This window comes from Muntiacus reevesi, chromosome 7 (assembly GCF_963930625.1).
Source record: "Muntiacus reevesi chromosome 7, mMunRee1.1, whole genome shotgun sequence".
NCBI lineage: Eukaryota > Metazoa > Chordata > Mammalia > Artiodactyla > Cervidae > Muntiacus > Muntiacus reevesi.
The window spans coordinates 72,581,741-72,608,340 of NC_089255.1; the positions used below are offsets into that span (position 1 = coordinate 72,581,741).

The following is a 26,600-nucleotide window of genomic DNA, read 5'->3' on the forward strand; positions in this document are numbered from 1 at the left end:
ACCATGTGGTTGTTTAAACTGTTGATTGCCTGTGGGTTCCAGCAGAAAGATATGGTGTTATTATCCTAAGAGTTTGGCAAACAACCCCTTAACTTATAAAACAAATACCTGCGTTATAAATGTGTCAGGATGCAAAAGTTAAATTATAAGTGTTTATTATCCTTCCCTTTCCCCTAGTCCTCACTCCCTCCCCCCTTCTCCTGAGGAGGGAAAGTGCCTTTGGCTACTGACTTCCTCTCCTCCAAAGCCCAAAGGAGAGCACCAGTCAAGCCTTGGCTTTCCTGTGTTGGCAGAAAGGAACCATATATTTAGGAAGGTGTGCTGGTGATGAATGAAGGGGAAGGGCAAAACTTCACAGCTGTGGTAGACTAGGAAAAATACTGAGAAAACAGTGATTTTGAAGAGTCAGTGCTGTGGTTTATGGGCTTCCCAGATGGCTCAGTGGTAACGGATCAGCCTGCCAATGCAGGAAACGCAAGTTGGATCCCTGGGTGGCAAAGATCCCCTGGAGGAGGAAATGGCAACCTACTGAGTATCCTTGCCTAGAAAACTCCACGGACAGAGGAGCCTGGCAGGCTACAGTTGACGGGGTTGCAAAAGAGTTGGCCACAGCTGAGTATGCACACACGCTGTGGTTTGTGGTTTGAATCCCCCTTTGGTCCCTTTAGCTTTTACTTAAGGTCAGAATGGTTTATGAGGACTTTGCATGGTTAGTGTTGTGTGTCCTTGAATCTGAAACCACACTGACACCATACCACGTGGTTCTCCGTTTTTGTTACATTTTTTGAATACTTGAAAATGTATAGAAACTCTACTAAATTAATGGTATCTCACCTAAAATCTGACAGAAAAGTATCAGCAAAACCAAGCAAGAATTCAAAGCCTCATATTGTTAATCCTCTGACCTAGTTGAACTCAGATGCCAAGAATTTCATGAAACCTTTCTCCAGCTTGGGTGACAATGCATACCACAGGCTCTGAGAGTAGCTGTCACTCAGAGCATTCCTTTACTGGCTATGATGAACTTAACATTGATGATAAGCATCCCCAAAATTATACTCTTCTTTTTAAGTGGTTTGAAGAAGAACAACTGGGGAAAAATAGGTGAACAAGGACATGGAAATGGTAGATGTTACCTTATGGAAATTCTGAAAAAATGCTCAATAAAGTTATACAAGATGGTCTCTTAGATATTCATCGCAGAAAAGATCCAAGGACTGTTTTATCTCAAATTGTCACACATCCTCCTTTGATCATAATTAACCAGCAACTATTAATATTTCTTGACAGTTCTTAAGAACTAGAAAGTAAAGTTGCTACCTGAAAAGAACCCCATATTAGACTAAAGTAAATGAAATAAATAAAGGGAGAAAACTACAAATACATAACAAAGATCCTGAATAACAAAGAGGCAGATGAGTAAATATAATGCAGAACAACTATGTACAAAAGTAGACAACAGAAAAATCACTTAATTTTCTCCAAATTATCTTGTAACACTTAGGAAAAGAAATTATTGAGAGAAGAAATGCACACTGTAAATATTTACCTGGCTAATTTATTTCACTCTGTCTAGACATTGTTCTATATTTAAAACCAATTTACTGCTGTTGTCTTTACAGCTCATATACTCCTTTTGGTTTACAACTAATACATTTAGCAGATTCCACCATCCTCAAATGCACAATATTTTCTTGGTACCTTTGAAATGCAAATATAGGTAGAGCATTAGTGGTTCATCATAATTCTCTGAAAAAGATGAGTTGCTCTGCAATACACAGTTCATAAACCTTCACTGCGGTAGACCGATTCATCACATGGTCCTCCTTGTAAAAATATAAACTTGGTCCTACAGCCTAAAATAAATCTGGGTAAGCCTAAAACAGAATTACAGAGGGAACCAAGAAGAAATGGTAGAACTTATGTGATGGGAGACAAGTTAGTTAACATTGAATCCAATCTACATATAACAGCAATAATAACAGCAAAGTACTAAAACTGTTGAGCACCCAGATATCTTTTTTTCTGAGTTACATGTTCATGGTAACCAAGTATGGAAAAAATAAAAAGTGTTTTCTGTAAGCATTTTTGCATGTTCAATATAGAATTTTATCTCCTACTCCCTAGACTTTATATCCCAGTTATTTTACCTCAGTGTTCTTTAAAGTTTCCATTGTATGGTTGTTCCATAACTTTTGAGGGCCAATCCCCAATTATTGAACATGTGTGTTGTTTCCAACTCTTACTATTATAAACTTTTTGGTGATATATAGTCTTATACATATATATTCTTGTGCACCTGTATGACTGTTCCTGGGGGTACATTGCAGAAATAGGAGTCAAAGGCAGACCCCTGGTTAGACTGTTTTTTTGATCTATGTTACCAAATGACTTGACAGAAAACATGAACCAATTTACGTTTCACACACCAATAGCATGTAGGTGCCGCATCCTCACCCTTCCTGGGTGTCATTCTCCTCATCTTTGCCAATTTGACAAGCCAAAGGTCGCACCTTGTTTGATTTTTTTACTCCAATATTCATTGGCCCTTTATGTATTTGTAAATTTTCTATATTCTTTATATATTTTCTTTTGGATCTTTATTCTTATTAATCAGAAAGCACCCTTATGCACCGAAGATAGTAAACTTCTTGACCCTCATACACTGTGACCATTTTTCACAATATATGTGAACATATGTGACTTTTTAAATTAATATCTAATTAATATTATTGCTGTACAATGTTGTTAGTTTCTACTGTACAACAAAATGAACCAGCCCCACATATACATAGATCCCCACCGTTTTGGACTTCCTTCCCACCAGGTCCCCACAGTGCATTAAGTAGAGTTCCCGGTGCTATATTATACGTGACTTTTTTTAGGTCAATATATCAATCATTTTCTTTATGGTTTTCTTCATTTGTTTTTATATTTTCAGAGTCCTTTTTTAATTTCCAAATAGTAACCAATTATCTAAATGCATATATTGACTACCTCATCTTTCCCCATTGCCACTTATCATGTACTAAATCCTCACATATGTAGCATAGGTTCAGTGGCTGAGATTCTTGTTCTGGTTCATTGATTCTTATGCTGATACCAATTTGCTTTAATAACTTTATATTACATGTTAACATATTAGCACAATGAACCTGTCATTCTTTTTAAGTTATTAGGTATTCTCCACAACTAAATTTTGAATATAACTGCTATAATTACTCTGGCATGTGCCCAATTCAAAAATTCTATTGGAATTACTATAAACATATTAAACTGAGGAGATCTAACATCTTTACAATACTGTGCTTCCCACCCTAGACCATGAGCTGTTCCCCCATTTTTATTCTTTTACATATCTCAGCAAAGTGCTTTTTATGCTTTTTTTCATAAAGGTCTTCCCATTACAAGACATTTTATAGTTTTAGTTGTTATTGTGAGAAGGATATTTTCCAACATATTTTCTAAGTAGTTATAGCTGGCACCTGATAGAATTTTTATGAACCTAATAATTCTTTGAACACTCCTCACAGGAACACATTATTCTATTTTATCATCACCTAGGTGTTTGAAGTTCCTTAGTGACTACTTCTAGAGAAGGAGGGGAGAGGACTGCTACAAACATACCACCTTGTGCCTGTATTGTGTAGGATCAAAAAAGATAAATATCCATGTAGCATTTTATAAACTGTTAACTCGTTTCCTTTTCATACCTCATCTGATATTCACAAAACTGTCTAAAGTGGACCGGATGCTCCAGGGTAAGAGCTATTATTATTCTCATCTTAAAGATGAGAAAACTGAGGTTCGGATTTTAGTCATTCAGACAGTTTGATAAAAATGCAGACTCTGTGCCCCATCCCAGACCTACATTCCTAGAATCTTCGGTATGGGGTGTAAAACCAGAGAATGTGTGTTTTTAAACCAGCTTCCCTTGGTGGCTGCCATGAAACATTGATTTCAACCAAGTCAAGACCAAAGCTGAAAGGTTCTGCCTCTAAGTTAGGTGTTTATTCTACCATACCTCAATGTCAGCTTAATTATTGTAAGTTTCTAGTAATGTATGAATGTGACTGAAAGAGTTGGCTTTCTTTTTTTAAGTATCTCTTTAAACAGGGGGTCCTGCATAAAGCCCACCCTGATTTGCAGACCAGACATCTCCATATGCAGGCTTCATTTATGATACAGTCACTTCTTCCCAAAGTCTTAGTCAAAAGACAGCGCCCCTGTACCCTGCCGCTAATGCCAGGGAGATTGGTTACTGTGGCTTATACGGCCACGGTGTTATGTTGGCAGTGGTCCTGCCCCACAGGTGGAGTCGGGCAGCCCTGTAGATGGTGAAAGTTGCCTGGAAAAGTGACAGAGAGCCCCCAGCACTGATCCCACCCAGTGGAACCACATTTCCATGGCATCCCCTCCTAATAGGTAGGCCAACGCCTGGATAGAACACCACTGCTGTTGACCCCATCCTGCCACTTCATGTCTAGGAAAGCTTATGATGACCCTTTGGGAAAGGCCAAGGACTCAGCTAGAGAAAATGAATGCCTCAGAGATAATGCCCATTTTGGTTGGAGTTTAACTCACAGTTACTCAACCAATATTTACAGCGTCACATGCCAGGCCCGTGTTAGATGTTGGTGCATGAGGATAAATAGTACAGAGCACTCTAAGGCCAATGGGCAAGTAAGCATGAAAAGATGCTTAAGGTACGTGGGGGGAGGAGGGGCATCAAGGAGGAGCTATGGAAGTGAGTTTTCCAGGTTATGGAAGCTTTCCAGGTTGACGGGTATGGAGAAAGCATTTCAAAATTTCTTTTCCGGATCTCCAGGGGGAACACTTTAAGCAAAGGCATTGTGAGTATAACAGATTGCAGGATATTTGGGTTGTAGGAGGATAAAAAATAAAAGATCTGGAAAGGTAAACCACAAGCCAGATTACAAGGAGGTTGCACACTCATGGAAAGTATTTGAATTTTATCTGAAATGACTGGGAGCCATAGTTGCATTTACTTTGGTGGCAGTGAAGAAAAGGAGATGGAGCCTGAAGAAATGAATGAAGATTAGGAGCCTTTTGCAACTGACAAAGTTGGGGGTGGGGCTGCCTGGGGACAGCTACATGGATGGTAAAGAAGAGTTTGAGTCTAGAGATACTTAGCAGGTAGAATTGGCAGGATGGAGACACCAAATGAACATGGAGGAAGGAAGGGTGAGGCCAAGTACTAAGACTCTAAAATCCCAGGATGTGGATGTCATGGAATCATAGCTCTGTCTTTGGTTTGGCCTCAGCCCCAGTCAGTTCCAAGAACCCTGGAACTGCACAAGCTCCTCCCCTTCCTCTTGCTTTTCATCTGCCTCCTCCTCAATTATCAAACAAGTACTGAGAAGGGCAGACCTTTCCTGAACACCCAGCCCACACCCAACTTCATTCCAGCAAGTTCTGTTCCCAAAAGTATTGTTAAGAAGCCATCTGCTTAGTGATGCCACCTTATATTTGTAGTAGCTTTCTTGTACACTGTGTTTATGCTCATGATCTCCTTTTCTCCTCAAACTTCCAGCAAGAAAACTGAGACTTATGGAAGTGGAAGCTTGCTCAAGGTCCCAGTTTGTTCACAGTGATTTAGGCCTCCAACCCGTTCTTCTGCCTTAAACTCTGGGGTGATTACAATCCCAAATGACTACAAACCAAAGCCCCTGTCACACAGGTGTACCTAAAGGAACAAAAGAAACATGACCAGGGGTGGAAGATGCAGATGTATGTTACCCTGTTCATATGGAACTTTCGTTACTGTAGGACAAATATAAAGACCTAACCAAAGAAAATCCTCAGCTCAGAACCCTACTGGATTCTCAGGGAACCTGTTTGGTTTTCTCCTCAGTCTTCTTCAGAAACAGGAACTCACGCCAGCACATCAAGTAAGAGACTTGCCTGAACAACTTTCATTTCTCACATACACACATACACACACATGCATGCGCACTCACACACAGGCTGCTCCTCAGGAAACAAGAGGCATTCTTTGCAAAGAAGGGAAACCAGCTGGCTGAGGGGGGTCAGTGTAGGCGGATGGGAAGGTTTTCAAGCCACCTTCCAACATAAGTTGGAAGGATAAAATCCCACTAGGGAGAAATTCACCACCATTCATATTCATAAAAAGGCAGTGTCTGTTTCTAGTTTCATTCTATTCACTAACTTATTTTAATTTGAGGGGACTGTCATCCCAGACGCCTCTGAGTTTCTTCCTTATAGAATGAACATGTTCATTTGTGAGGCAGACACCACGTAACACATACAGACAAGCAACTCCTCAGAGCAGATTCTGGTGCTAGGTGAGTCACTGTCCCAGATGGGATCTCCTAGAAAGGAGAAAGCACAAGAGGTGACAGTTCAGAGAGGGAAAAGCTCAGTGAAAATATCCTGTCAGCAAGCATGACAAGGGTCAGAATTGAGATTTTTCATTTAAACTCTGTTTTTTGCAGCTGCCAGAGGTAGACAAATTATAGTGATGATTACCCCTGACTTTGGAACAGCTTATAAAGAATTTCTACACCCTGTTAGCTTCCCAGGTGGCACTAGTGGTAAAGAACCTGCCTGCCAGTGTAGGTAGACATAAGAGATGCAGGATCAATCCCTGGGTCGGGAAGATCCCCTGGAGGAGGGCACAGCAACCCACTCCAGTATTCTTGCCTGGAAAATGCCATGGACGGAGGAGCCTGGCAGGCTGCAGACAATAGAGTCAGACATGACCTAAGTGACTTAGCACACACAGACCCTTTTAGGGTAAAGGCAATGTGTTTATTTTCCAGGAGAGGGAGAAACCTACTGAACTGCCTGACATCTCACCAAATGAGTGGAAGGCTAAGTATGGACTTGAATTCAGACATAAAGAAAAATTATCAGAAACTTGGACATAAAGCCAAGAGCCTGCACCTCTCCTCTCAACATCATATTGGGGTGCTGTTCAACACCCTTCCCTCAAGGCTTAGCAATCTAGGGGAATTCACCTTTGTCTGATGCTGCTGCTAATTAAAAGTTTAGATTTTCTAAAGTCACATGTTGCCTTGTAAATCTTGTTGGGTCAAGATGCAAATAATTCATTTACTAAGAGAGCAGAACACCAAAGTTTATCTTTCCATAGGATAACAACCAGTTTTTCATTGAACCTAGCCATTTTATTCTGATGTTTTGCTTTTTAGTACCTATAAATGCCCAGTTCTTCAAAATGCTCTTCAAACAAGATTTCTTATCTTACTGATTCTCTCATAAAGAGTTAATAAATCCTTGATATAATATTAGTCTATATTTGCATGAGGGCATATTTCAAGCTTTCTTAAAATTCTGTTTATTGCTGTATTTATAAATCTAGGGTTTCTTCCTCCAAAATAGTGAAAATGAAAGGGAAAATGTTAGTCACTTCAGTCGTGTCTGACACTTTGTGACCCTGTGAACTGTGGCCCACCAGGTTCCTCTGTCCATAGGATTCTCCAGGCAAGAATACTGGAGTGCGCTGCCATGCCCTCCTCCAGGGGATCTTCCTGACCCAGGGATCAAACCCAGATCTCCTGAATTGCAAGCGAATTATTTACCATCTGAACTACCAAGGAAGCCCTAGGACCTCTATGGAATTATATACACACACCTAGTCAGGTCTGCATCATCTTACCTGTCAACTAGAATACATTCGACCTGAGTGATGCAGACAGCTGGCCTTGTGCTGGGAATGGAAGGGCACTGGGAGGTTTTCTCATGACTGATCTGGCATTTCCACCATGCCAGTTCTCAGATTCATCATATATTCAACACATTGACCCCGAAAGATTTCTCTGGAAGATGAGATGAGCTATCCACCACCCAACAGGGCAGGGGCCTTGAACCAGGTTCCTAGCACTGCTGATGAGCTGGACTGATGGTCAGAGCTGGCTTGCAGGGAATGACCAACCCTTCCTCATCCGGGTTTGCAAATGACACCCCGTTTCATGAGGTGACAGAAATGCTAGGGTTGAGGGGCAGGGGTGGGCTTACCTCCTTCCAGGACATTTTCTCTCTGGGTGAAACCAACTAACCCTCAGGAGAGCAAACATGACTTCAACTTCATTACCACCTCACTCCAACTCATAAATTTAACCATCCAAGCTACACCAAGAGTAAACACAAGGAAGCAAAAGAACTTAATGGATTTGGAGAGGAAGACCTTCATTTTACATACTTAACAGGTCACTGACAACTTTTCACACTTTATTGAGAGAATCATCTGAGCCATTAGCAGGTCACTTGACACACTCTCTTTAAAACCTCTCTAAGCTCAAAAAAACAAAAAACAATCCTAAAAGCTCTGAGAATGGAAGGAGATCTGGGATTTTAGGCTGACCACTGTCTGCCAGGCAGGTTTACTGGCTGCAGGCAATTCCCAGCAGTTGGCGTCTTGCCAGGGAGCCTGAAGCTGCAAAAGCTGCAGCTCTGCTGGTTTTGAAGGGCCTCCTTCTGCCTAAGTTGCCCCTGAGGCTTCACTTCCGTTCTGTGGATTCAGCATCTACTACAAATGTCAGGAACTGTGCTCTGTACTGTGCAGGGCATGGGTTATGGAGACTGTCTCCTCAAGGGTCTTCCTGTCCAATCAGAGACACAAGACATTGATCTAAATAGCAACCATTTAGGGTAGAAAGTGACTGGCAGTTCATACATATTATAAAGTTGTTGTGCCAGGTCATGTCCATTGAGTATATATGTGCATTGAGTATACATACACAGGGGCGAAAAAGTCAGACTGGCCCTGGTCTCAGAAGAGATTCAATAAGCATTCATTGAAGGAATGTTAGTCATTCAGTCATGTCCAACTCTTTGTAACCCATGAACTATAACTCACCAGCCTCCTCTGTCCATGGGATTTCCCAGGCAAGAATACTGGAGTGGGCTGCCACTCCCTCCTCCATTGTTGAAGGAGAGAAAGAAACAGTTGTTCCGCACCTACTATGGGCCAGGCTATGTGCCAGGCATCTTCTCCTTTAACTTCCTCCTCACAAGTATTCTCTTCGATGGATGATGCTCTCTTTTAACAAATAGGGAACGAGGGGCTCAGAGATGTTAGGTCACTTTTCCAGAGTCACGCAGATGGTGAATAGAAAGATAGGATTCGAAAGCAGAACCGTCTGACTTCCAAGATCCTGCTGTCTCAACCTCTCTGCATGTCCTCTGATCATTTTAGAGGGCACCTTCCTTCTGTGCTGATCTAACTCATTTCCAAGGTGAGGAGCCTCACAGAGCCGGGTTGACAAGTGACAAGGCGTCCATTGCTAATCCAAGATAAGGACTCACAAAGCCATCTGCTTATCCCACGATGTGTGAGTCCTGCTTGGCTCTGTCTCTGGCTGCCTGTCCCGTGATGTTCTCCATCATCAACCCTGTGATCCCCTCATCTCCCTTCTGATAAAATGGAAGAATCGAAGGGCAGAGAAGAGAGAACAAACGTGGTTTCCAGAGATGGGGGCACAAGCTCCGCCTGTCCCCTCAGGATTCCTCCAGCAGGGCTGACCCAGCAGCGCAGGCAGCCACTACACAGCAAGCTCACGGCCAACCTGGCTTCCACCCCAAAATCCTCATCTTCGCTCCTCTTGCCGTTTTGCCTAACCCCAAGAAAACTATTTTCATTCCTTCTCTTTCACTGCCTTTGGGGAAGAGAAGAATTCAGGACTTTCACAGCTTAACAAAGCCTTCAGCATAAAGCCTGTATTAGTGACTTAGGAGGGCCTGAGCCTGCATGCTCACCTCCTCAGCCCCGTCTCCTCCAGTGCATGCTGGGTAGCTCCTGAACCACTCCCAGGGCACCATGGGTAACTCTCGCCAATCTTGGGACTCAGCTCAGACCATGTCCTCCAGAAGGCCTTCTTGGACCACACTTCAGCTGTGTGTGGCGCATGTGGTAGCGCCCCTTCTGCGTGCTCCCTCACCCACCTGCCCTGTACCTTCCTCTCCACGCTCTGTGACAGCAGGAGACATATCTCCCGGGAGCAGAAACACTCCCAACCCTTGAGCACAGTCCTGGAACCCAATAAATCCTAGAGGAAGGGAAGGACAGAGGAAAGGAAAGACTGGGCTCAGACTCTCAGCCCAAAGGCTTCCTTCCCAGGCTGGCCCTCGCCTCAGGCCTGGTACAGTTCCCTGCCGTCAGAGCTGCCAAGGGAGAAGAGGGTGAGGTCTGAGGAAAAGCAGGCTGGAAGGAATGTTTGTTCCCTGAGAAAACTCAAACATGATCTTCAGGGCTCCAGTGATGAAGGCCGGAGCCATCACTTCAGAACATCTGCAGTGCCCAGTGGGGCCAGAAGGATGAGGCAACTTCTAGTGCTCGCCCCACAGATGGCCCTGGGTCTGTAGGTCAGGGGGCTATCCCAGGGGGTCTCCGAGCAGCTGCCCTAACCTGTGTGGACTGGGCTCACTAGAGGCAGGAAATTCCATGTTGTAATGGCTGGCTTTCTTCCTTTCATTCCTGATCCATGACTAGGTGGTGGATGGGCCATTAAAGAAATCATTTAGGCAGATTTTAGGAACATCTGACTAGGCTCCAAGTCTGCAGGAAGAGGAAAATATAACAGGACAAAGAGCTGGGGGCTGCGCCATCTCGCCTTCATTTCCATCACTAGCCTGGCTTATGAAAGGAAAATGTTTAAACGCCTATCTTCTGTGTTGTCACCAGCATTGGATGGAGCTGAGTTCACCACTTAAAAACACATTTAAAAGCTCATCTGAGTGGCTGCCACCATGTTATCAAGCTGAACACATGTTGATCTGAGAAGATTAGAAAAATTGTTCCCAGTGTCTGGGGAGGCAGTGCTTTTAAACAAGTGCTTTTCAAAGAATAAGCCATTAAGAAGCACTTTGCACACATGTAGCCCCTGAACCTGAAAACAAATAAAACTCAAATCAGTACCAAATCAGTAACTCTGAGCAGTAGACTAGAGAATCTGGCTGGCATATTTTAGAGATGTGGTTATAAAAGGTTGCTATTCCATTTATTTTTCATTTCCTGAACAGTTAATAACAGGAGGAATCAAAAATCATTTTTATGTTGAACCTGCACATTTTTTATTAAAATAAAGCTGATTTACAGCATTGTGTTAGTTTTAGGTGTACCATATAGCAATTCATTTATTTCCTGATTATATTCCACTATAGATTATGACAGGATATTGAATATAAATCACTGCATTTGTAGCATTTGTACATTCTTCTTAATCAACTAGGAAAAATCACATTCTCCTTCATATTTTACTTTCTTTTCCCAAAAAGGAATTAAATTTTTGTGGAAATTTAAATTTGTTCCTTCCATTTACCAAGAAAATGGTATTACTCTTGCTTTCAATCTGTTCTATCTCAGTTTAGTTTCAAGTTGAGATTTTATTTCATTTCCAGCCATGTAAAGAGCGACTGGTATTCCTCTATTACCTCTTACTTTTGGACATAATTGGTTGGTGAGGCAATAAGCCTATTGGATAAATCAAACTCTCTACTTTTCACTCTATATATATGCTTCAGGTATGTTAGAAGAAACCCATATACAACACTTCCTTCTGCAACTAAGTTTCAAACTGCCATGAATCAGTTGAGCTAAAGCAGAGAGGTATTGAATAAAAACACTTCTTGCAATAAATGTTAAGCCCTTCTCATTTCACTATTAGTTCTGTCTTCCTGCTGATCCTGCTGTGACTAGTCATGTCCAACTCTGTGACTCCCATGGATGGTAGCCCACCAGGCTCCTCTGTTCATGAAATTTTCCAGGCAAGAATACTGGAGTGTGTTTCCATTTCCTATTCCAGGGGCTCTTCCCAACTCCGGGATCAAACCTGTGACTCTTATATCTCCTGCACTGGTAGGTGGATTCTTTACCACTGAGCCACCTGGGAAGCCCCAGCTTTGCTATAAATTATAAAATTGACAGGTGGGTTAACATCCTTTGTTTTCAGGGCTTCTTAGCATTTTGACAACAAATAAAAGCCAAGATTTCTGGTTACATGAGTCTATATCCTGAAAGGTGGCTCAAACCAAATGAAAGAAGAAAATAACCTAACCAAGAACGAGTCCAGCATCCTTTTCCTTCAGGAGCTTGATATTATAGCACCTAATCAGGATTAATGAACAGCCTTCAGAGTGCCCTAGTGGCACCAACAGTATTTGCCTTGGTCGAGAAATTTGGACTTGACTCAGCCCATCTGCTCTCACTGCAGCCCGAGGTTGGCTTTCATTTGGCGATCATGCTGTCAACTCAGTTTAGAATATACATGGGTGAGGCATATGCTTGGCCTTGCTGCCCAGGGAGATGCTGGCATAGAGAAATGTGAAGGATTCCGATTGAAGCTCGCATTTACAGACTCTCCTTTTCTCTTCTCCCCTAGTTACTGTGACAGTGGGAGGCAAACAACACTTGCTCGGACTGTATGACACCGCAGGACAGGTATGCTTTTCTTATCTTGATTCATGAAGGGTTTGGGAGCGGGGAGAATGGTCCATGTGACTAAGTTTATGGGGACTGATGGGATAGATGTTACCTCCTCTGATGACCTGGGGCAAATTTATCATATGCCTAAAACAACAACCAAAATATTTTTAATATCCTAACAATACTTGTAATAACAGAAAACTAAATCATTATGAGATTCAAGGTATTGATAAGCAAATACCCATTCATTTATTGATTGATGACTATCACTAACCAAAATCACATATTTGGTGAAGAGTTCCAGTTTCTTCTAACCCATGCCAATTCCAGATCCAGGGTAACTGAGTCAATTTCATAAATTTTAGTTTCATCCACTATATTTTTTCCATGTTGTATCCTTTACCCACTCCTTATTTAAAAAGCCTAATAATGAGCTGTAGAAAGGTACAAAAAGAGATAGGAAATGGGGGTCAGGTAATAGAAAAAAGATGGATTTAGTATCAGGAGAAAAAACCAGGATGCCGGATATTTTCCCGAAGTGAGGGTCAACCCCTGAACAACTGGAGTTGAATCTAAATCATCTATTCTTGAAATATGCTCATTCTGTCGGAAATATTTCTTCAAGTCAGAGATCTTGGCCAACCAATATGTAAAGCAATAGAACCCTCAATTCTTAAACCAGTTAACAGATTCTCTGCTAGGGTGAAAATGTCACCTTGTCTTTTTTTCCCTTGTATCCCACATGTCATTACAAAAAGTTTCTAAAGTTACAAGTTCATAGGCTAGAGGGGCAGTGGCTAAGTAATTGATGGCTGTAACCCAATTTCTTTGACAGAGCTTTTGTTACCATACATCCTGGGTCATTTATTTAAGTCGAAATCAGTGGGTTTTTCAGTCTGTCCGAATTCATACATCTTAAGTCCTTTGGGGTGAACATTTGACCCTGCTTATTCCTACTGTGAGTCTCCTGGTAATTGTTATATGCAGTTACGCATTTGTCTAGATTTTTTTCACAATTATCTGGAGATATGTCTTTTTGCTCAACTTGAAAAAAAAAGTCATAATAAATAAAATTCTCCTTGGGATTTCTGTGTGCATTGGCAAGAACCACTGTATAAATGTCTTGCTATTGTTGTTCAATCGCCCAATCATGTTCGACTGTTTGTGACCCCATGGACTGCAGCACGCCAGGCCTCCCTGTCCATCACCATTTCCCAAAGTTTGCCCAAGTTCATGTCCTTTGCATCGGTGATGCCATCTAACCATCTCATCCTCTGATGCCCTCTTCTCCTTCTGCCCTCAATCTTTCCCAGCAACAGGGACTTTTCCAATGAGCTGGCTGTTCATGTCAGATGATGGTGGCTCAGGCAATATAAAAGTCTATGGAACATCAAAAGCAGGTGTTCCACAGACAGGCAGAACCAGGCAGTGGAGAACCTGAAAAATCTAGCAGCAGAACAAAGCTCGTAAAAGCATCTAGTTTCCCCTCACTGGAAGATGGGTGCTTTAGCCAGCTACCCTCAGGAACTAGAAAGTGGAGGAGACCTCTCACATCAATACCAAGACACACAACTAGGAAAGGATGCCCACAGACATGCAGATTGGAAAGGTGAGTGACTCCTCTGTGCTAAGGTACCAGGCTTCAGTGCAGCTCCTGCTTGACTGCCCCTCCACCAGAAAGCATTCCAGCAATAGGAGGCGGCTGCTCTTTGGGCTGGAGTTGCCTACTCTCATTCAATCACACAGTCATTGGGGTGTCTCCATTCATCAGGACTCACAGCCTAAAAAAGAAAGTATACACCCTTCTCATACATAATCATACCTTATGAATATAATCCAGTTTGAAAAGCTCAACACAGCAAGGATTATTACCTGCCTCTGAAACCTGTTTCCTTTGCCTTCTAGAAAAGCTCCCTATGCCCCCTGCCCTGTGCCCAGTTCATCCTAATTCTACAGCAATCCACTACAGTTGTTAGCTTCTGTGCTTAATTGTCCCCATGACAGCTTCCCCCAGCCTCTATTTAATTTCAAATCCAACAAAACTGCATAAAGCCAGTTTAGTTATTCTTTCCCACTGCTCCATCTTTTTAGAAAAATTTAAAAATAATACTAGCATTTGAGTAGAGACTCAAAGGCAGTGGATAAAACATGTTTAGACTCCAAACTGACCCAAAACTCTGACACAGGAGAACGTGATAATTGCTGATAGAATATAACAACAAATGGGTTACAGATAATTCTTCAACTTAACTTTCAATTTAATGCTTTCCACCAGCTACTTTGAAAACCCAGAGGTAGACAAGGTTCATAGGGGAACATAAAATGTGGGGAAAAAAAATCAGAACATATCTTAAAGTCGGTTATAGAACTGAAATTCTAAGATTGGGACCTTTGAAAATGATTTAAATAGTGCCTTAAAGAACCGGAGTAATTAAGCAAAACAATTGGAGGCTAGACCTAAGGGAGACCTTTTAGCAGGAAAGGGCCATGAAGTGTTGGAATGCATTCCACTGAAGGATTCACATAATTCATTACGTGGAACAGTGGTTCTCAGACGTAAGCAGAAATGAGAATCACAAATAGGGTTGGTTAAAACCCAGACACTGGGCCCCACCCTCAGAGCTGCTGACTCTACAGTTCTGGGATGGTGCCCCCACACTTAAATTTCTGACAGGTAACTTTGAGAACTACTGTTCTAGAACCTTGGGACTCGGAGTCTGGACGACCAACCAGCAGCATCACCAGGGACTTTATTAGAAAGGCAGAATCTCAGGCCCCATCCCCCACCTACTGAATCTGAAAATGCATTTTAAGAAGATCTCCTGGTAAATCATCCGCACATTAAAACTGGAGTCTTTGTTGGTTGAAACATTGTTCCTAATGTCAGGAGGATGCAGTGGAAAATAACCATTACCCAGGTTGATTCCCATGGCTCCACAACTCTGCCAGTAAGGCTTTGTGACAAATTTAATTTAGAAGCATTGTCCCAAAATTTCCATTCCCAGCTTCAGGGATGATAACCTCCTCAGCTATATTCTCACAAATATTGCTGAGGTCACATGACTAAGGAAGATCTAGAACTAATTCAAAATTACTCATTTGATCAGAGTTACTAACAAGAAAGAGAGGTAATCTCAGAACCAATTGATTGATCCCTGAGCGGCAAAAAAAGAAACAAGCCTCCGAACCTGGCTGTAGGGTTGCATCCAGCTGTGAATAACCAGATTTTCGTACACGAACAAACTAAGGGAAAGTGCCCCCTCATCTTTGTCTTGAGTTAAGCAGGGCTCAGAGTTAAAAATAACCTCAAGAAGCACACGTGTTCAGAAAGATAAAGTGGCAAGAAAATATTACCTCTGCCCTCAAAGTCAGCCCTGGGCAAAATCATCTGACCTGGTTCCCTCCACTTTGCCACACCTCGCCACCTCGGGCGCCTCCGCAGCCCCACTAGACTTGCCTGAGACACCTCCGGCACCGCACAGCCAGCCCAGCATCCGCTCAAGACAGTTTGTAAGAAGCCACGTGCATACACTGCCAGCATGAGGCAGCTGCTAGCAAACATTAGCTCTCTCCCCAAACCCCTGAAACAAACGGATACTTGGGCTGTGAGTGGAGCTCTTTGAAGACAGTCTTCAGGACTCCGGTTCATCTGTTCGACAGAATTCCAAACATTCAGTTAGGCAATGAAGTGAGGGGCTTTTTCACAGGGTCACTCTGCGTGTTACGCCCCAGCTCACACCAGGGAGGCAGTAAGGCCCAGGTCTGTAAGCTGAATCTATTTAGATCCTGCCTACCCAGCCTGCACAACACATGCCCCAGTAGCATGTGGCTGAAGGCTTTCTGAGAGGGATTTCCAGAGCTAAGGTCTTTGGCGTGCCTACAGAGTCTGGAGCCGACTTTTTCACAACATGCTTACGGGCCAGGTTTAAAGCATGTTCATGAGAGACTTGGGCTTCCCCAGTGGCTCAGCGGTAAAGAATCCACCTGCAGTGCAGATGTGGGTTCGATCCCTGGATCAGGGAGATCCCCTGGAGAAGGGAATGGCAACCCTATCCAGTATTCTTGCCTGGGAAATCCCATGGATGGAGGAGCCTGGCAGGCTGCAGTCCAGAGGGTCGCAAAAAAGTCCAACACGGCTTAGTGACTAAACAACTGCATGAGAGACTAGGGCAGAGCAGGAAGCAGGGTGGGGGACGCTGCTGCAAGCCTGGACATTTGCTGGCTGAGAAATGCCAAAACGGGAGAAGGGTGTCTCCCAGGTCACAGCCCAGAACCGGGCAACCCCCACCGCCCCCCACCCCAGCTGGCCCCCTAGAGTGGGACCAGTCCCGGTACTAAGACACCTCACCTGTCCCTCTCACGGGCCCTGGCCTGCAGGAGCAATGTGAGTAAAACCCTGCTGCAATTGCAGCCTCTCAGCGCGAACCCCAGGACAGAGGTATCTCAAAGACAGCATTTGCAAAAGTGGCAGTTAGCTGTGCTGCAGGGAGAAACGAGACTCCCCTGGTGTCAGGAGCCTGGCTTCTCAGCAGGATAAACCTCTGAGCTCTTGGCACATGAGCACCGCTGGATTAGGGCTGTCTGCTTGTGGGCAAGTACACAATGGTGTCTGTCACGGAGAAACCACAGCAGCTCAGCTGTCCCCAGTGACCATGAGTGTCTGAGAGCAGGAAAGCCATCAGTCATACCGCTCACTCAGTCAGGGCTGCACAGCACACATCTTCACTGCCCTAAATCCCAAAACCCTTCCTCTCCTCTCCCTGAAACCCCGCACCCCCTACACCTCCACAGGGGCTGGAAAGAGAGACATACGACCAGGTAGGGAGGCAAGTACATCAGGGGTTCATTAACGGCGGCAACCCAGGGCCTGCTTGGAAGGACAGGAGCCTTCCTGTTTCTTATCAGCTGACCCAAGGGCCCTCTGGAGCCCAGAATCCAACATCAACTCTCTATGGAAAGTCTGCCTAAAACCTCAGAACAAATGTTCTTCCCCAGTGAGTGACTCAAACTCTCTTGCTCATGTGCCTCTTAATGTGGTTTTAGAAGTGTTCAAACTGGGGGGCAGGGGGTAAGGAAGTTGACCCCTGTGACAAGTTATTGGTTAAGAATAATCTCAGGACACAATCATACTTTTCTCCTCATGAAAAATGGAGCTGAAGGGAGGATGAACTCTCAACCACTAAAGAACCTGCTGTGTTCACGACGCAGGTCTGTGGTCTACAAACACTAACACATTTTATTCTCAGAGCGACCCTCTGAGACCAACACTGCGGCTGCTGCTGCTGCTGCTAAGTCGCTTCAGTCGTGTCCGGCTCTGTGTGACCCCACAGACGGCAGCCCACCAGGCTCCCCCGTCCCTGGGATTCTCCAGGCAAGAACACTGGAGTGGGTTGCCATTTCCTTCTCTAATGCATGAAAGTGAAAAGTGAAAGTGAAGTCGCTCAGTCGTGTCTGACTCCTAGCGACCCCATGGACTGCAGCCTACCAGGCTCCTCCATCCATGGGATTTTCCAGGCAAGAGTATTGGAGTGGGGTGCCATTGCCTTCTCCAGAGGCCAACACTGTTATCAACCTATTTTACAGATAAGAAAACTGAGGCAGGGAGAACGTACCCCAGGTCCCACAGTAGCCACAGGCCGGGCTGGAACTGAACCCTGTGAATAGGTCTGTCTAGCCCACGTTTACTACACTCCTGCCCTCTGTGTGCTGCTTACATTTTCCAAACCAAGCCTAACAGATCCAAGGGTACTTATGGAAGAATATAAAAGTGAGACCGTGCTGAAAATTTGGGGTAAATATCATTCAACCAAGAGGACTTGGAAGCAGATTTCTGTTTCCAATTTGACGTGGGTGTGGGGGGAGGAGGGGTGAAGGGACTGCTCGGTGCCACATTCTTCTCCTCCCCATTCAAAATGTGGTCCCAGGACCAGCACTGCCTGGAAACCCGTTAGAAATTCAGCTTTTCAGACTTCATCCCAGACCTGCTGCTGAATAAGAATCTGCATCCTGACAAAATCCCCAGGTAATTTAAACACGTGTAAAGTCTGAGGAGACCTGGCCTAATGGTTTCACTTCCTCACCATCTGTGCCATCACGGTGTGGCTGATCCAGACGTATTTCAAACACAAGTGTTTAGCCTGTCTGAGGCTGAGGCTGTCTCTGAGCTTTTCTTGTTTGATAATCACCCATAGTTACCCCCAGAACATGAGATTTGTCTTCAAACCAAACACTATCCTGCCCTCAGAGTAAAGTTGGGTGAAAAGCACTCAAAAGCCTACCTTTACAACATCCCACCCTTCTCTCCACCCCCACCCCTACCCCAGCCTCTGTCTACTTTAGCCCTTGAAGCCCCATTCAAGTCACTGTTGCAGTCTTCCATTATCAGTTTCAACATTGGAAGGAGTCTCAAATAACAGATGGACCACTGACCCTTACCCCATCTTGACACGTGCGCATCCAACCAAGACTCAAAACATGGTCATGGTGGTTTAGTCGCTCAGTCGTGTCTGACTCTGTGACCCCGCAGAATATAGCCCACCAGGTTCCTATGTCCATGGGGTTCTCCAGGCCAGAATACTGGAGTGGGCTGCCATTTCCTTCTCCAGGGAATCTTCCCAACTCAGGGATCGAACCTGCATCTCCTGCACCGGTAGGCAGATTCTTTACTGCTGAGCCACCAAGGATTCCCACTCAAAACGTGCTCCATTGTAAAAAAAAAAAAAAAGAATCAAGTTATCAGCTGGTACAAATTCAAGTCCCCCAACCTCCCAGTCCCCAGCCCTCAGTCCAAGGGAACACTTACTTATATTAAGCCTGAAGCCCCTGCGTGTTTCATAGCTGCAGTCCGTGGGGAAGAGGAGCTGAAATGAGTCAGGCCAGCCCAGGTGTGAGCCTTCTTTAATGGTATGCTTGCTCTGTGGCCCCAATTCAATCATTCAGTGTCTACAATGGAGTCACCTGGAGGACCCATTAGGTCACAGAGCGGGCAGCCCTGCTTCCAGAACCTCAGCTTCAGAAGGCTGGCCAGCACCTGGAAATGTGCATCCCTCATGAGCTCCCAGGTGATGCCCATGCTCCTCTGGGAGCCACTGCACTAATGATCTCTAAGACCTCTTCTAGCCTTGGAATTGTATTTTCCCAATTCAGTCAAAAACTATTCTATAGTATTCTATTATCAGGGAGTTAACTAAAAGCAAGGCTTCCCTGGTGGCTCAGTGGTAAAGAATCTGCCTGCAATGCAGGAGACCTGGGTTCGATCCCTGGGTTGGGAAGATCCCCTGGAGAAGGGAATAGCTGCCCACTCCAGCATTCTTGCCTGGAGGATCCCATAGACAGAGGAGCCTGGTGGGCTATAGTCCATGGGGTCACAAGAGTTGGACACGACTGAGCAACTAACACAAGAGAAATTGCACCTCTCACTTTCACATAAATTGAATTGTTTCCCATATTTTCATTTTTTTCCCCACCAGATTTCCAATTCTTATTTACCTTGTATAGTTCTTATAGCATCCTGAATGCTATATGCTAGGCATTCAGTAGGAAATTAATTAATCTTTTTAATTGGAATTATACAGCAGGACTGAGCTTCCCTGGTGGCTCAGGTGGTAAAGAATTCACCTGCAATGCGGGACACCTGGGTTCCATGCCTGGGTGGGGAAGATCCCCAGGAGGAGGACATGGCAACGCACCCCAGTACTCTTGCCTGGAGAATCCCCATGGACAGGGGAGCCTGGTAGGCTACAGTCCATGGGGTCGCAAAGAGTCGGGCACCATTAAGCGACTAAGCACAGCACAGTACATAGAGCAGCTCTAAAGTTTCCAAAGAGGAGAGATCCAGAATACAGAGCAGCATAGAGCCCAATGAAGGACGCAGTCAGAAGTCACCCAGCTGGACCTCCTAGGAGAGAAAATTATCAACAAACCAAACTCCTGCCACCTTCCCACCTACAGTTAGTCCAGCAACCCAGGGTCTTCCTAACTTCCCCGTAATGTAAGTGGAATTCCTTTGAGAGTTTCTGGGTAAAGAACCAAGTAAACATGATCCTTTCAGACCACCAGTTATTTGCTTATCTAGTTGTAACCCGATTTGTCTAGTTGTGACTTTTCTCCCAATTGTGTTGTTTTTTAAGGCTTTGAGGTTTTAAATAGACAGTGTCTGCTGCCATCTGGTGGTACTTTCTGGTAGATGCAGACCTAGAGACAGGCCTTTCTTTAGATCTATAGAAATAGGTAACTACACCCACCCTGGGGTCTAACATTTCTTTTCCTAGATCCTTGGGTAAAGCATCAATCCATATCATGATTCCTAGAGAACTGAATTCTCAAGAAAATGCTGAATATGTCACTTAAAATTCTGGGCTGAAACAAATTACGTGTTCACAATTAAGAGCTAGAGCTAGATTCAGACCAAATACACTATCCTGGTGTTTAAGCTCTGTAATTTTGGTCCAGTACTGAATTTCTCTAACCCTTAATTTCCTCTTCTATGAAATTCGGAAGTTGATGTACCATCTTTTCAGGGCTAGTGAGAGGATTCAACTAGATCATGCATGAAAGAGCTTGAAACAGTGCCTGGCCCTTAGTAGTAAGCCCTTGATATATCTTCAGTTGGTAGTCAAGGTGATGTAATTCAGTTGTTCTCAACTCCATGCCAACCCCAGGCCAGTGAAATCAGAATACCCAGATGCCCAAACCCACTCTCAAGAGATTCTGATTTCACTGATCCCAGGGTAGGGAAGAAAGAGGCAGGTAGTTGGCTAGCAGGGCATCGGGAGGTTTTTAAATCTCCCCAGGTGATTCTTATGAAAACTACAATAAATGATCCATAGAAAAACCATGTATTCATTTGCAGGTCACAGCAGATCCAGTGTCATCCAGTCAGTCAATAGCACTTACGGAATATTTGCTATGGACGGAGTGTAAGTGGGGCACGAGAAAAAACAACACAGCCCCTACTCCATTTATGACAACGCAGAGGAGAGGATGAAGTGACAGGAGCAGGTGGTGTCATGAACCCATAGATCATGGGCTGGGAAGGAGAATTCTTAGCTTGTGGACTTCACAGCTACTGTGAGAGAGAAGAGAGAGGGGAGAGAGACCCTGGGCGAGGTTTGGCTTTTAGGGCTAGTTGTGTACAGAGGAGGAGGTACTGATAAAAGATGTTGTCCCCTCCCACCACTACCAGCCTCAACATGCATACATACACACAGACATGGGTACAACTTGACTGACATGCAATCATAGGCCTGGCCCAATCAGTTTTTAAGCAACATATTCAACTCCCAATTAATTGCTTTCATAGAAATGTGATAAATAAGCCACAATAACTGACTTTTTGTGTGTTTCTAGTTCACTTTTTTAGGATTTTAGGATTTTTCAGCATCCTTGCCAGCCTGCACTGCGTTTTGCTTAGGCTCTGATAGAATTAGAAGCAGTAATAGTGTACTGAGCCCCTGTGTGCTGGGCACTAAATGACAGATAAATGCATGCTGACCAACCAGAGATGACCGCGCCTGACATTCCAAAGGGGTTCCTCCCAGGCACACGTGTACATGGCCATGTGCACCCCCTTTTAATAAAGATGTTATTAGAGTCAATAGAAAGATAGTGAGGTTGATATTTTTAAATATCCATACATATTAAGTTTAAAATAGCAAATATCAGGACTTCCCTGGTAATCCAGTGGTTAAGAATCTATCCTGCAATGCAGGGGATGTGGGTTCAATCCCTGGTCGGGGAACTAAGATCCCACATGCTGTGGAGCAAGTAACTGGGCCACAACTAGAGAGTCCACACAACTGCAATGAAAGATCTCACGTGATGCAATAAAGATCTTACATGCCTCCCTAAGACCTGATGCAGCCAAATAAATAAACAAACTTTTTTTAAAAAAGCAAGAATCACACAACAATTTAAGCTATATAATCAATTAATTTTTAAATAAACATGTATATGTTATATATGTAAATAAATGTTAAAAGTTTGGAAGGATACTGTTACATAATGGCTCCATCTGGGAAGAGAGGAAAAACTATTAGAGATAAAGCACTGGATAGAAACAAACTTTTACTTCTAATTCTATGTCCTTACATAATGTTTGAATATTTACAATGAGCATATATGTTTTGTAATTTTTATAATGTTAGAATGGTAAGGACAGACCCTAATAAATGAATTGATACACATATGTACATAGAAATGGACAATTTAAGTGTGAACATACAGATTTGGTTGCACCTATGTATGTATAATGTCTGCTTGGAGGTAGTATGTATATGTATATGGAATGTACTGTAGTGTGTATGAACATTTGTAACATATTGTGGTATGTGAGAATATGTATTATTAATATGTGTATATAATATATAATATAAAATATACACACACACACAAAGTTACTGTGCACTGTTACCAAATTCTATGACAATAGATAAAAACTTCTAATGAAATAGCAGATTTTATACCTTGGAACCTCCTAAAATATTTTACATACAATAAAAGGTACTTGCTGACTTTTCCCAAAGTTCAGATGATCCAACGTTTTTCTTTGTCTCTATCATCTCCCACTAAAATAGCATATACATAAACATCTTATGCAACCACAAGCTCTTCAACCAAAGCATATTCTGGTCTGAAAAGTCTTTGGGGAAAATTCATTAATCTGGTATCTTATTTATTAGGTCACAATATGGCTTTTAGGTAGATTTAGAAACAAATCCCAAATTCTTAGCTCTAACCCCTCACACAATATGTTCTTCAAATATCGTGGTGTATGCTTTAGCAACAACTCGTTGCTTTGCATTTTAGTTAGCTTATTCTAAATTGAATTTCAATGCAATTTTTTAAAAATTACATAAGAAGAGAATTTCTGTGACTTGGCCAATGGCCCACTAATTTAAATCCATATTCAATACAACACAATTCCCATAGACACAATAATCGCAATAATTCTTCTTGAGTTATAGACATTAAACGGATTAACTTTATAGTATGTAAATTATCCCACTGAAACTATTTTAAAATGTTTTAAAGGATTTTTTTTTTTAGTTCATCTTAAAAGAGGTCAATTCATAATTGCTCTGTACACAACAGTGTTTTCCTGGCCGATGGCTCCTTTACTTCTGGTAATACAGGGAACCCCCAGATTCCGGGGTCGGGAAGGAACGGTGTCAGAGGACGCTGTGGTGAAATCCAAAGTCTGCGTCACTCCTGGAACCACACGGGCTGCACCTCACCCTGTTGCATCAATACAAACACACAGACTCTTTGCTCTTCCCACAGGAGGATTACAACCAGCTGAGGCCGCTCTCCTACCCCAACACTGATGTGTTTTTGATCTGCTTCTCTGTCGTAAACCCTGCCTCTTATCACAACGTCCAGGAGGAGTGGGTCCCGGAGCTGAAGGACTGCATGCCTCACGTGCCTTATGTCCTCATAGGGACCCAGGTTAGAAGGCGGCGTGGCCGGGTAGGGTGGCCGTGGAGGGTTTACCAAAATGCAAAGACCCTGTAGGCATCCCCAGAACATCCTATTCTACCAAACACTGTTGAATACAGGGTTTCAGGTACAACAGTCCTATGAACAGCCTTTATTATGAACCCCATGGTTATCTAGCCCACGGTTGAAAGCATATGTAACAGGAAGTTTCCGTGGGGCCTTTAAAAATTCTTCTCTCCACTTTTTGTCTTTAAAAAACAAAGTCATTTTTTAAACAGACACCCTTCTCCAGTTCTGAGTCAGAGAATGAGGTGTAGATGTCAATCACGCTTATTACCTATTTTTTTTATATCAAAAATCCATGATTGTTTGAAAGTCACAAAATAGGTGTGAATGTCAAAATGACCACAGCAATCAGAATAGGCTCATTATGACAGAAACTCCTCAATAACAGTCCTTGAAAAGAAAGACAGAAAGTCACTGTTCCCTATTCCCTTGAAGGACCCTGGTCTTTCAGATCTTAGAAATGATATTAAAACAGATATATATCAGACAAAGCTGCAATTGTAGAAGACTTTAAAGTGTTTTGAAAGCTAATAAAGTTCCGTAGTTTGAATTTCCAACAGTAAGCCAGTTCCCAAACACATTAGAGATTGTTCTAGCTTTTTATAGTTTTAAATAGATTGTTCTTTGCTATGTTAAAACCCAAATTACTATCCCAAAGACATAGAAATGTAATGATACTTAAGAGTTTTATTGTTGTCTGTTTCATATGCAGCTGTTTTCTGTCTCTCATTTTACATTCTGCTTGACCAAGAGAAATTTTTAAGTGAGTAAGAGAAAGAAAAATATTTCCAAGAGAATATGTGGACAGAGAACTAACAGATCCATAAATACAATTAACACTTCTGCTCTGAAAGATAATTATTTGTTTGTTTAAATAAAATCTTTTGCCTTAACTCTAGATGATAATATTTGATGATTTGGTAAGAAAATATATGATGGGACATGCCAACATCTTTGTATGATCCAAATCCTTTTATAACTCATGAACACTAAGTTAAAAAATTAGGGCAAAAAAATACAACCCACTCACAAAGTTGTAAAGCTGAGAAATGGGCTTTCAAAGGGGACCATAATGTCATTTTTTCTTTAAAACACAAGCTTTGATGTGCCCATATTGACACGCATGCATGTATACATAGGTTCACACACACAGTGAGAGATTAAAGCAACTTAAATATTTAAATTTTCAACCCTCATCCACACATGGACGTTATTTTTGAAGTAGTTCTATGTTTGAAAAGATTAATGTTTATTCCTTAAGCAAGCCCCTTGGAAATTCCTCTTTAGAACTTGCCTTCAGAGCCTACAGCACATTCTTTAGAATATCCTCACAAGTGACAAATCTTCATCCCTTTGAGTATGAAGATTTGGTTTGGAAAAGTCTATGTATATAATATACATATAATCAGAGCCAGGAAATAAACTATTAGAGAATTGGTAATATAACTAGAGACCAAATGAGGCGTCACTGCAAAGTAATAAGACTGATTATTTTGTATATCCTATAAGTAGGGTCTAGAAATAAACAGGAAATTTCAAAAGCATTTGAAACAGCCACAGAATCATTTGAATAAGTCCTCAGCTCCCACAGTAATAGTGAAAGTTCCTTGATAACTCAGTTGGTAAAGAATCCTCCTGCAATGCAGGAGGCCCCAGTTCGATTCCTGGGTCAGGAAGATCTGCTGGAGAAGGGATAGGCTACCCATTCCTGTATTCTTGGGCTTCCGTTGTGGCTCAGCTGGTAAAGAATCTGCCTACAGTAATGATAACCCTATATGCAAAACAGAAAAAGAGACACAGACGTACAGAACAGACTTTTAGACTCTGTGGGAGAAGGCAAGTGTGGGATGTTTAGAGAGAACAGCATCAAAACACGTATATTATCAAGGGTGAAACAGATCATTAGCCCAGGTTGGATGCATGAGACTTCCACACTCCCCTGAGGGATCAGGTGGAAAGGGAGGTGGGAAGGGGAATCGGGATGGGGAATACCTGTAAATCCATGGATGATTCATGTCAATGTATGGCAAAAACCACTACAATATTGTAAAGTAATTAGCCTCCAACTAATAAAAATAAATGGAAAAAAAAAAAAGAATCTGCCTACAATGTGGGAGACCTGGGTTCCACCTCTGGGTTGGGAAGATCCACTGGAGAAGGAAAAGCGACCCACTCCAGTGTTCTGGCCTGGAGAATTCCATGGACTGACAGTCCATGGGGTCGCAAAGAGTTAGACAGGACTGAGCAACTTTCACCTTCACTTTCCCAGGATAATAGTTTTGAAGGCAAAACTTTAAGGAAAGCCTGGGGTATACATACACAAAGAACTCACTTTAATTTCTAGACACAATATGGCCATGTGTATGCCCTTCCTTAAAGAAAATTCAGCAATTTCTTGAGTGTCAAGTGGGAAAATATCTCTATTATGTCACGGTTTGAAATATCTGGTAAGGCCTGAAAAAGTGAATAAATGTATTGCATGTGTGTTTTTTGCCAGATTGATCTCCGAGATGACCCCAAAACTTTGGCCCGTTTGCTGTATATGAAGGAGAAACCTCTCACTTACGAGCATGGTGTGAAGCTTGCAAAAGCGGTACCGATTTTGAATTTCATTTTCAATGGTTTCTGAGAGACGCGTTTGCTGTATGCTTTAGAATGGAAGAGCTACATAGGC

The 26,600-nt window shown here is 42.9% G+C and overlaps 1 protein-coding gene across 1 annotated transcript in view; it reads left to right on the top strand.

The window, feature by feature from the left end:
- The window catches only part of RHOJ (ras homolog family member J), a 91,969-nt gene that overhangs the window by 55,049 nt on the left and 10,320 nt on the right, over positions 1-26,600 (top strand). Inside the window, exons 2-4 of the mRNA XM_065940925.1 lie at positions 12,381-12,439; positions 23,705-23,869; positions 26,424-26,519. Coding sequence (XP_065796997.1) covers positions 12,381-12,439; positions 23,705-23,869; positions 26,424-26,519 — 320 coding nt within the window. The remainder of the gene's footprint in view (positions 1-12,380; positions 12,440-23,704; positions 23,870-26,423; positions 26,520-26,600) is intronic.